Source organism: Scyliorhinus torazame, chromosome 4 (assembly GCF_047496885.1).
Source record: "Scyliorhinus torazame isolate Kashiwa2021f chromosome 4, sScyTor2.1, whole genome shotgun sequence".
NCBI lineage: Eukaryota > Metazoa > Chordata > Chondrichthyes > Carcharhiniformes > Scyliorhinidae > Scyliorhinus > Scyliorhinus torazame.
Genome location: NC_092710.1, coordinates 267018661 through 267031322, shown reverse-complemented (window position 1 = coordinate 267031322; position 12662 = coordinate 267018661). Strand labels below are relative to the sequence as shown.

Here is a 12662-nt window from a genome sequence, read left to right as displayed (position 1 = left end):
CTAGAGTCGCCAGGTATCTTTCGATACCGCCACAAGGTTCAAACCGAATACTGATCAAAGACTCGATACACCAGTTAGTTAGTTCAAAGTCAATGCTTATTTATTTACACACACAGTTAAATATACTCATACACTAAACTCTACAGACTAAACTATCACTACTGCTAAAGCCTATACTTAGCTTCGGGCGCCCACTCAGTCAGAGGAACAATGGCCATTGTTCGGTTCTGAGCCTGCTGGGGTCGAACTGGTACAGGGGAACAGCGAAGGTCGTCTGTCTGGTAGCGAGCGTTGACCTTGGACTTACTTGCTTCTGGTGCAGCTGGTAGGTCTCTCCTCGGTGAGAGCCGGGTCCAAGAGAACAATTCTGCCTTGGGGGCTCCTTCTTATACACAAAGGGCTTCGCTCTCTTTTGGGCAGGCCTTGAACTTGGCCCCAATCAATTGGGCCGTTTCTTGATCATTCCTATTGATTTCATCCAATAAAGGGGTGGGTGCCCTGATGGCTGGGCGTGTCCTAGGTGGCCGTTGGCCTGCTTTGTTTCGGTCTCCTCTGGCACCGGGGTGTCTGCCTTGGTATCGGTTACTCAAATGTTACTCTTTTGTTCCCGGAGATGGGCCTATGCTAATGGCCTACAGTTTTGGTCTTGTCTGGGAGCTCCAATATACAGACAAGCTCTGAACCTGTTTGTTTTCTCAGCATTGTCCATTTTCCCTGCAATCTTTGCAAAGTGTCTATTTTGTAATCGGGAAGTGGCCATCCCAGATGGCTACATTCTCAACTAGTATGTCAAGGAAAGGGAGTTCATTTGACTACTCCATTTCAAAGGTGAATTTGAGCGCAGGATGGAGCCTATGCAAGGAAATTATTACATGCTACTACCGATTTTAAAAATAGAAAACGAAATCATGTTTTTCATGGAATCCAACAAAGTTGTTTGTGAGAGTTGAGCCTAGACTGGATTCCATGGCAACACCATCTATTTGGGCATAAATGGTGCCGTTAAAACTGCACTCATCTGCATGAGTCACTGAGTTCATAAGCTCAATGAATACTAATTTGCACAAAGGTGGTGGGCCTAGAGGGGAAATCATGTTTAACTAACTTGCTGGAGTTTTTTGAGCAGATAACAATTAGGGTCAATGAGGGTAATGCTGTTGATATGGTGGTCATGGACTTTCAAAAGGCATTCAATACAATGCCACACGACAGACTTGTAAGAAAAGTTATTACTCATAGAATAAAAGGATACAAAATTGGCTGAGTAATGGGAAAGAGAGTAATGGTCAATGGATATCCTCAGTAGGGCAGCACTGTGGCACAGTAGTTAGCACAGCTGCCTCACGGCGCCGAGGTCCCAGGTTTGATCCTGGCCCTGGGTCACTGTCCGTGTGGCATTTGCACATTCTCCCCGTATTTGCGTGGGTTGCACCCCCACAACCCAAAGATGTGGAGGGTAGGTGGATTGGCCACGCTAAATTGCCCCTCAATTGGAAAAAAATAATAGGGTACTCTAAATTTTAAATAAAGAATAATCCTCAATGTGCTAAAAATTACACTGACAACCAATTTAAGATCGTCAGTTGAGATCGCAGTATGATGTTTTTAAGTGTACTGGAAGCTGCATATATTAATACATAGGGTCCTGTTCTTTACAGACAGAGAGAATATGTACACACATCATGCCTGTTTCAGTGAAACAAAGTAAGTGACGGTCATTAGCTGGTTCACTCCCCAGAGCAATGCCTTGATACCTGGTTTAAAGTTTCAAACATTGCTTGCCAGTTAACTGTCAGTCACCATTAACTGGTGCATTTTCCATGGCAATGCCTCTACCAATCAGTCTACATTTCAACCAATCAGCACTCACTTCTCATACAGAATGAAGTTGTTTCCCCGAATCATCCTAATGAGTGCAAGACAAAAAGCTATGACAAAAAATTATTTTTTCAACAATATTCAAGTTTGGATTTTGTGCCTATGCCCATAATATTTCAGTACAACCAGTACAGCAATAGGAATATTGAAGCAGCAATGTGCAGTTGTGGCATGGTTGAAGGTTCGGATCTGTTACTTTGGCTTTCACAATAGGAGACCCTGAACCACACATCAGTTCATACCCCTCTGAATGGATCCCATATGTAGCATAGAACACTTGCTGACCATTTAAGAACTGTCAGAATTTTGATAGGTGCCAGGACCCCAACAGCTTAAAAATGAGATCATGCTTGTCACTCATAATATTTTTGTTTCCACAGGCACAACACAACCGGGACTAACTGTTCCCAATTCCTCCACAACCACTGCCCAGGCAACTTGTCTTCCAGCTGTAAGACCAAAGGAAAGGGCCGCTTACTCTGCTCCCCCTGCGAAAGCACCTTTGGAGCAGCCTTTGCCCAAATTTGGGCATGTACAATTTCAGACGTCCATTGAATCTTCAGTTGTAAAAAGTGACCAACAAGTGAGTGGTCAGCCACTTCGAAGGTACAATCAAAACAAAAGCACACAGACTAAAAAATCACTCGGCTTAAGGCACAAGCAACTACAGAGCAGCACATTGCCTTCTGCCACACAGCGTATGGACCAACCCAGCACACAAATCAAAGAGAGCTCACCCGTGCTCGAAATCACACAATATTTTTTTGAGGCAGTTTCCACACACATGGAGAAGTGGTACGAGAGGAAGATTGAGGAGGCAAGATGTCAAGCTGATCAGAAGGCCCATCAGGATAAAGTTGCTTTGCTGGAGCAGGTTAAAAGTTTAGAAGAAGAACTACAGAAAGTTAGGACTAAAATGCAGACGGATAGCTAGCAGATACCAATTAACGTAAGAAATGTCTGGGCTTTAACATAAGAAATGCCATGGAGACTAGCATGTTTTTTAAAAAATGCATAATCTTGTTTTGAGTTTGTCAGTCTCTTGAAGCCACCACTGGGTTTTTGACTTCATTTTCTGCTACCACATTTTTAGGGCCTCCCCTTAATCTATTAAAATATAGGTTACACTTTCTGTACGTAAAACCCAAACACAAAATGAATTCGCTGATGGACCTCATGGCTCCGTGTACAGTATGCATTAGTAAACGTTACTCTTGCAAAATGTTGTAAACATATATATTCTGACCACTTTGGTATCCAAGATGCGACTCTCCCACCCAAGAAGAGGAATTTCATTTCAGCAATACACTGGAAGGTGGGAAGGGTGTTGACGGGAAGTGATAACAAGATATCTGTGCTGTTTCCTAGCCTTGACATCGGATCTGGTCTCAGTCATGCACATGCCTATGTGCAACAGAGGGTCCAAGATTACTAGGTAGCTGCTCAATGCTGATGTGAACACTTAAAGGGCAAAAGGAAGTTAAAGTAACTTTTTGAAAGATGCCTTGCAAATGGATTTGGACTGATGCATCCATTTTTTTGGTTCCGTTAGTTTCAAAGGTTTTTGGCTTTAAGTTCTGGCGTTAATTACTGTGGTTCATTCCTGGAAATGGGATTTCCACAATATTTATGTTTTCTGAAGAAAGAAGGCTGCCAAGCTGGTGAGGTGGTTCCAGAGGAAGACTGTGGACATTGCCATTATCGCTACTAGAGACATGAGTTTAACTGGAATTAGCGTAAGCACACAATTGTTTTTGTGTACATTATCAGTAGTAAGCATTTTAATGAGAACATTTTAAAATGTGCTAGGTTTCTTACATCACTGTTTGTGGTCCCTGGACTGGGAAATGATGCGTAAATGGGAGAATTTACATGCCAGAATCTGTCAGCCACAGTAATCAGGAATCGGGGCCCTCAGGGTGGGTCTCAACGTGAATGGAGCTACAACGTTCTGGGAGGGAGGGAGCAGAGACCAGGCAGAATGTGTAAAATGCCTGGGGGGTCTGGAGAGCTATTCTGGCAGCCAAATAGTTAGTGCTCAAATGGAATGTAGCAAAAGTTAGAATCACTTGATAACCAACAAGAAAAAATGTGCAGGACATTGAGCACGTGCTGTATCACCATTCTGAAAACCTTAAGTACTGAATGTTCTTGCCAGTTTTGAAAGATGTCCATATTTCATTACTTAATAATTGCAGGAATGAACTTTTCTAAATTGGCAGCCCGATTATTATCAAGTGCAGCCTATTTTCAAAGTTTTTTTTGTCACAAGTAGATAAATCTAGTTTTTAAAGGATTGATGATTCTTAAGCCAACCCCTGTTAGAGGGAGATCCCTAAAGGTGGTTGGCAGAATGAATTGGTGGCTAATTGATTAACAAGTAAGACGGAAACAACTATGCAAGCCAAAACCATCAAAATGATGACAACAGCCTGCTCAATAACCAGAAAATGTTGGGCACTTTGCTTTCTTTTAGCTTACCCATCCTGTTAACAAATAATAGAACACATAAAGATGGGTGGATGACTAATGGATAATTTGGATATTGTCACTAATATTGGGGCTATGCAAAATACATCCTCCCCCAAGTTAGTTTTAATTTAGATTGGCGACATAATGAGCTACTGGTACATTGAGATTTTAAAAACTTGACTTTATAGGATCTCATCTTTTTAACACAAACTTTTCTAAATATCTAACTCCTATGTTAGATGTTCACTACTGACCTCCCAAACAGCTACAAAATACTGGTTCGAAAATTTAAGTGCTGTAAATGTGTACCACAGTATTGGTTTTGAAAAAGTCTGGTATATTTTTAAAAATATATTAATTTCTAGACATAATTTTGCTTATGATAGTGTACATGATGTGCCTTACCATGTCATGGATGTAGGATCTAATAAATTACATGTTCATTGGACTGTAAGAAAATACTTCATTGTAAAACTGTGCCTTCTCTTTATAACAATGTAGTGGAGGGATTTCTACATAATTGGCAACATCACGGTTGAAGTGACAACTCGGACACTTAAATAATTGCGTGAAACATTTATAATATTTAAAGATTATTGAACAAAGTAAATTAGTTATCATCAAGAGTTCATGGGTGAAACTCAATCTTGCTGTGCTGATTTTTTAGGTTTAAGGGTTGGATCTGGTGCCACAATTTTCATGGCTGATCTCCTCCCGCAACGTGTATCAGCTGTCAAATTGGAATCCAGCAACTTCCAGATGTAATGGGTCCCCTTTTGAAAGAAGTGTTGCAGGTAGCACGCTGGTGCAGTGATTAGCACCGCTGCCTCACGGCAGCGAGGACCTGGGTTCGATCCTAGCCCTGGGTCACTGTCCGTGTGAAGTTTGCACATTCTCCCTGTGTCTGCGTGGGTCTCACCCCCGCAACCCAAAGATGTGCAGGGTAGGTGAATTGGATACTCTAAATTGCTCCTTCATTGGGAAAAAAAGAATTGAGCACTCTAAATTTTTTTTTTAAGTAACCAGCATTGCATATGCAAATGGGATCCTAACACTGGTTAAAAGGCTCAGATCAAAATTGATGACCAACTATGGAGCTGTAGAACTTAATCTTCATATGTTCCGGGTTTTCAGTTCTCTAACCAGGGGCCACTTGAATCCTCCCACGATCACGTAAGACACTCCTTCACAGCTTCATTTCTGTGGGGCCAGGAGCTATTGTGCTTTTCCAAGTTCCATAAGAAATGCTGTGTGATTACCGATCCAGGGTCCCCTTGTTGGGCTGCTGAACTTGTGGGACAGCTTGGTGTTGGAGCTAAATGAAATTCCTGAGGCTTTCACTGGTGAGCTGCATCTCAATGCAAATCAGAGCTCTCTGGTTTCATAAAGATAGCACATTGACATTCAATGGCATTGCCACCGTTGAATCCCCCACCATCAATATCCTGGGGATTACCATTGACCAGAAACAGAACTGCACCATCCATATAATTCAGCAGAGGGTACTCCTATACTGACACCTTGAAGTCTGTCCACAAGGCATAAGTCAGGAGTGTGATGAAATACTCTCCACTTGCCTGGATGAGCGCAGCTCCAACAATACTTCAGAAGTTCAACATCATTCAGGACAAAGCGGCCTGGTGGATTGGCACCCCATCCACCACCTTAAACATTCACTCTTTCCACCACTGATGCAAGCAGGCAGGTGTGTGTACCATCTGCAAGATGTACTACCGCAACTCACCAAGGCTCCTTAGATAGCAAACAGCACCCACACCCTCTAAGTGGAATGACGATGACAGTAGATGCATGGGAACACCACCATCTGCAAGTTCCCCTCCAAATCACACACCATCCTCACTTGGAACTATGTAGCCATTCCGTCATGTCACTGGGTCATAACTCTGGAACTTCCTAACAGCACTGTCAGTGTGTCTACACCACATGGATTGCAGCAGTTCGAGAAGGCAGCTCACCACCACCTTCTCTCAGGCAATAAATGTTGGCCCAGTCGGCGATGCCCACATCCATGCACAAATTCTTTAAAAAATTTAAAAACCAACGCCACTTGAATTTGTCCCTATTCAACCTGCAAAGCAAGTGATACAATAGGCACTTGAACCTACAACTGTGCAAATCTCTCACTGAACATCGACATGAGGGTAATTTAACCCCATTGACTGTAGAATAAGCAGGTGCTGGATGCAACCAGCAGATGCAATGCTGTGACAACTATCAAATTATCTTTATATTCTGAATACATCAGAAAAGCCTATTGAGGTACTGTAGTGCAGTTTGCCCTATAACCCGCTAGTAAGTTGTTACTTATATTGCTGAAACTTGTTATAATAAAACATATGTAACTTCGATATACCCTGACAGTGAGAAAACCCATTTCCCAATATCTTTTTATAAAAACAGCACTTTCTTAAATCTCAGAAACTGATTATCTGGCTGTGTTTGCATGAAATTGTTCTACATTTGTTGCTACTTAAACCTGTTTGTGTAAAGTATGTTCTCTGAAGAAACCTCAATTGTGATTGTGTGTAGCCCATGATGTAAATTTTTTTTTAAAGCCCTATGAATTCCAGATTGTACAGAATAGATGAATTGTAGAGCTAAACACTTTTTTGAATTTTTGCTGTGAAGCTGGACCCTATGGAGGGTAGCACATTAATCAACATTTGTTCAAAATTCTCATTTTAATGTTAAGCTGACTCATGGATGCATTTATATAAATAACAGCCCGAAGGTTCACTGGCACCTTGAACATGGTAAAACATCCCAATACTTGCAATTCTATCCTCCTGTGCACCTCCAATTTTTATCTCAATACCACTGGCAGCTGTACCCTCAGCAGTCTTGAGCTCTCTCTCAGCCCCTCTATACAGTGCGGGACAGTAGCACAGTGGTTAGCACAGTTGCTTCACAGCTCCAGGATCCCAGGTCCGATTCCCGCTTGAGTCACTGTCTGGGCAGAGTCTGCACTTTCTCCCTATGTCTGCGTGGGTTTCCTCCGAGTGCTCTTGTTTCCTCCTGTCGTGTTGGGTGTTCCACTATACAGACGAACCAACACGGTTGCAGATGGTACAACTCTGTTTTATTATTGTCAATAACAACATCTGTAAACTTATGACTGTGGTTCGTTCTTTACCCTTTAACCTGTGGACCCAGCCCTAACACTATCTTAGAGAGGCACTCAGCACATGGTGTATGTCTGAGTGGCTTGCTGTGAGCTCTGTGCCCTGAGCTGTCTCCTGCTGGAATGAGCGGGAACTGTGGTGTTCCCTGATTTATAGTGCGTGTGCTCTCACTGGTGATTGGCTGTGATGTTGCGTGTGTGTTGATTGGTCCGTTGATCTGTCCATCAGTGTGTATGTGTGTTTGCACCATGATGTTTGTCTGAATATCATGACACCTCCCACAGTCCAAAAATGTGCAGATTAGGTGGATTGGCCATGCTAAATTACCCTCAATGTCCAAAAAGGTTGGTGGGGTTACGGGGATAGGGTGGAGGTGTGGGCTTGGGCAGGATGCTCTTTCCATGGGCCAGTGCAGACTCGATGGGCCGAAAGGCCTCCTCCTATGTACTATAAATTCTATGATACTGCCCTCCTTATTGGTCTTTCCTCATGTGGTTCAGTGTCTCACTTTTTTTGATAATTCTCCTGTGAAGGAAGGTGCTTAGAAATAGCAGGAATGATTATTTTCTAAATCTCTCATTCCTCAATTGAGCATGACGCTGTATTAAGGAAATCTAACTGCTTCTGTCCTGATGTTATAGTGTAGAAGAGCCATACACCTTTTATTACGCTCCTCTATTATCTTTTATTACACTTCTCTGTGTGTTTTAATATACTACGGAGTGTAATATGTTACTCAAACCTTGGTTACTGATGTCTTCTGAATCTCGATGAAGAAGACTCGAACTCGGCCAGTAGTAACAAAAGGTTTATTGAGTAACAATAATTGCATGAGTTCTTTACTTTAACATTGATACTAGTGATAAGGTTAACAAGATCTAACTATGGGGACTCGGCGGGGGTGAGCAAGACCTTTCGGGACTTTAATAGTAGGTTGTACAGGTCGGAACCCCCTGCGGGGCCGGAGGGGATGAGGCACTTTTTGGATGGGTTGACTTTCCCGAAGGTGGAAGGAGAGCTGGTAGAAGGGCTGGAGGAGATAGTGGAGGGTCTGAAAGCCCTGCAGTCGGTAAAGACCCCTGGACCGGACGGGTACCAAGTCGAGTTCCATAAAATGTTCTCCGGAATATTGGGGCCGGTACTGTTGAGGGTTGTTAACGAGGCCAAGGAAAGAGGGGTTTTACCCCAGACGATGTCACAGGCCATGATTTCGCTCATTCTGAAAAGGGACAAGGACCCGGAGCTGTGTGGTTCTTATAGGCCGATATCCTTGCTGAACATGGATGCCAAACTTCTGGCCTCTCGGATTGAGGACTGTGTACCGGGCATTATAGGGGATGACCAGACAGGGTTTGTTAAGGGTAGGCAGCTGGGGGCCAATGTAAGAAGGTTGATAAACGTGATCATGATGCCCCTGGAAGATAGGGAAGTTGAAGTGGTGATTGCGATGGACGTGTAAAAAGCCTTCGACTGGGTCAAGTGGGGTTACTTATGGGAGGTGCTGGAGCGGTTCGGGTTTGGAAGGGGCTTTGTTGACTGGGTTAGGTTGCTGTACCAGGCTCCGGTCGCTAGTGTACGGACAAACAGGACGACTTCGGAATATTTCAGACTACACCGGGGATGAGACAGGGATGCCCCCTCTCCCCACAGCTGTTTGCGCTGGCGATAGAGCTGCTGGCAATTGCTCTGAGGGCCTCAAGGGGCTGGTCCGGGCTGGAAGAGGTTGGTCCGGGTTGGGGGGGGGGGGGGGGGGGGGAGCACAGAGTCTCGCTATATGCGGATGACTTACTGTTGTATGTCTCAGACCCAATGGAGGGGATGGGGGAAATTATGGAAATCTTAGGGGAATTCGGCCGGTTTTCTGGGTACAAGCTTAATATGGGGAAGAGCGAGTTGTTTGTGGTTCAGGCGAGATGTCCGGAGAGGAGACTGGGGGAACTGCCGTTCAGAGTGGTAGGGGACAGTTTTAGATACTTGGGTATTCAGGTGGCGAGGGATTGGGACAGGCTACACAAATTGAACCTGGCCCGGTTGGTGGACCAAATGAAGGAGGATTTCCGGAGATGGGCTGCGCTCCCGATGTCTCTGGCGGGTAGATTGCAGTCGATAGAAATGATGGTCCTCCCGAGGTTCCTTTTCGTTTTCCAGTGCCTCCCCATCTTCATCCCACGGTACTTTTTTAAGCGGATCAATAAGATTATCGTGGGCTTTGTGTCTGTGGTGGGGGGGGCAAGCCCCCACGGGTGAAGAGAGCAATGCTCGAGCGGAATCGGGGAGATGGTGGGCTGGCGCTGCCGAATTTCAGTAATTACTACTGGATGGCTAACAGCCATGGTTAGGAGGTGGCTGGTGGGGGGTGAGCCGGCGTGGGTGCGCATGGAGGCGGCTTCGTGTAAGGGCACAAGTTTAAGGGCACTGGTGCCGGTGCCCCTGCCATTCCCGCAGGCACGGTACTCCACCAGTCCAGTGGTGGTTGTCATGATATCCATATTAACATATCATGGTGCAATCACACACACACACTGATGAACAGGTAGATGGACCGACCAACACACCCACAACATCACAGCCAATCACCAGTGAGAGCACACACACTATAAAACAGGGAACACCACATTTCCCGCTCATTCTAACAGGAGATAGCTCAGAGCTCACAGTGTGCCACTCAAGACATACACCATGTGCTGAGTGCCTCACTAAGATAGTGCTAGGGCTGGGTCCACAGGTTAGCTGGTGAAGTACGAACCACAGCCAGAAGTTAATAGTTATTATTGTACAGAATAATAAAACAGAGTTGTACCATCTACAACCGTGTTGGTTCATTTGTGTATCGGAACACCCAACACGACATGATACCAGGTCTGGAAACTCGCCAGCGACTGTGAGACCTACCTGCACCTCTTCAGAGATCCGCCATCCTGCGCCATGGACACCATCAGCCCGCCGCAGCCGCTCCAAATCGCTGGAAATCTCGGCGTCAACTGGAAGCTGTTTAAACAGCGCCTCCAGCTCTTCCTAGAAGCCACAGACAGGAAGAATGCATCGGACACCAGGAAGATCACCCTCCTCCTCTCCACGGCAGGGCAACACGCCATCCACATCTACAAATCTCTGGCATTCACGGAAGGCGAGGACAAGACGAAGTACAAGCGGTCCTTCTCAAATTTGAGGAACACTTCAGCGTGGAAGTTAATGAGAGCTTCGCGAGGTACCTCTTCCAGCAGCGCCTGCAGAGTAAGGATGAGCCTTTTCAATCTTATCTGACACACCTCCGTATCCTCGCGCAGTCCTGCGGCTATGAGGCCACCTTCGACTCCATGATTCGGGATCAGATAGTTTTTGGGGTCACCTCGGACACCCTACGCCAGCAGCTCCTCAAAATAAAGCGCCTCACCCTAGCCACCGCCATCGAAACCTGCGTCCTCCACGAAAACACGACTAGCCGGTACTCCCAATTCCAGGCGGCCGAATCGGCACGGCAGGGGTCCTACGAGGCAGAGCGGGTCCAGTCAATTGAGTTACTCCCAGCCCGTGGCCAGGATGCGCCAAAAGAGCGGACGTCGACGCAGAGGGACTATGCAGGACCGCACCACGCATGCACGGTGGCACAACGAACGCCATGACATCACGACGTGTGGCAACTGTGGATCCGCACACTTAAAGCGGCAATGTCCAGCCAAAACGTGGCAATGCCTCCGCTGTGGCAGGATGGGCCACTACGCTGCCTGCTGTCGAGCAGCTCAACCTACCAACCCTCCGCAATTCCGCCAGCCTCGCAGGGACGTGCGGGCCATTCAGCCCCCATACACCGAGTAATACCCTGACGACGTGCAGACCGGTGACGCCGACGACCGGGAACCCTTCCGCGTTGCGTTAATAGACAGGAACCGGATGTCCCCAAGTAAGACCCACCAGCCGATGCCAGTGCACAGCATTAATCCGGGCGATGAATGGTGTGCCACCCTAATGGTCAACCGATCACCAATCACATTCTGTTTAGACACTGGTGCCTCCGCCAATCTCATTGCATGGTCAGCCTTCCACACCTTGAAGGTCATACCACCGATTCGGCCATCCCGCTGTCAGCTGATTGATTACAACGGGAATGTCATCCCGGCCATGGGGTCCTGCCAGCTTGAAGTTGCACACAATTCATACACAGCCACACTGTCTTTTGAGATAGTTGGATCTTCGAAGGACTCTCTGCTAGGCGCACAGGCGTGCAAGATCCTCCACCTCGTTCAGCGGGTACACACACTGTCTCCAGAAGGCACGTCCGATTTCCCGGATGCAGACTTTAGGGCGCAGCTCCACTCGCTCCTCGCCCACAACCAGGAGGTTTTCGAGGGCATGGGCACACTGCCCTACACTTACAGAATATGGCTCAAACTGGACGCCACCCCGGTCATTCACGCACCTCGTAGAGTCCCGGCACTACTCAAAGACCGCCTCAAGCAGCAGCTGCAGGATCTGCAGGACCATGGAGTGCTTTCCTGAGTCACGGAGCCAACGCCATGGCTCAATGGTGTGCGTAAAAAAGCCCTCTGGCAAGCTCCGGATCTGCATCGACCCGAAAGACCTGAACGATAACATTGAGGGAACACTACCCCATACCCAAACGGGAAGAAATCACGAGCAAAATGGCCCGGGCTAAAATTTTCACCAAGCTTGATGCCTCAAAGGGTTTTGGCAGATTCAACTGGATCAGTCAAGCAGGAAGCTGTGCACCTTCAACACTCCCTTTGGCAGATACTGCTACAATAGGATGCCGTTTGGCATCATCTCGGCATCCAAGGTGTTTCATCGCATCATGGAACAGATGATGGAGGGCATCGAAGGGGTGCGCGTCTATGTTGACGACGTCATCATCTGGTCCACCACACCACAGGAGCACATCAGTCGTCTCCAGCGTGTCTTTGCTCGGATACGAGATCACTGCCTGCGCCTCAACCGAGCCAAGTGCCCTTTTGGCCAAACTGAGCTAAAGTTTCTGGGGGGCCACATATCCCGGTCAGGGGTGCGTCCGGATGCTGACAAAGTGGCAGCTATTGCAGCCATGCAGCAGCCGGCAGACAAGAAGGCAGTGCTACGCTTTCTCGGGATGGTCAACTTCCTGGGGAAGTTTATTCCCAACCTGGCCTCGCACACAACGGCTCTTCGCCACCTGGT

General features: G+C 46.5%; 1 protein-coding gene across 4 annotated transcripts in view; it reads left to right on the top strand.

Moving 5' to 3' along the window:
- Positions 1–4811, top strand: part of ankrd6b (ankyrin repeat domain 6b) — a 334311-nt gene extending 329500 nt beyond the window's left edge. For all 4 annotated transcript variants that reach the window (XM_072499767.1, XM_072499764.1, XM_072499765.1 and 1 more), the window contains one exon: positions 2259–4811. In XM_072499767.1, the coding sequence (XP_072355868.1) occupies positions 2259–2812 (554 nt within the window). In that variant the 3' untranslated portion in view covers positions 2813–4811. The remainder of the gene's footprint in view (positions 1–2258) is intronic.
- Positions 4812–12662: the final 7851 nt, after the last annotated feature.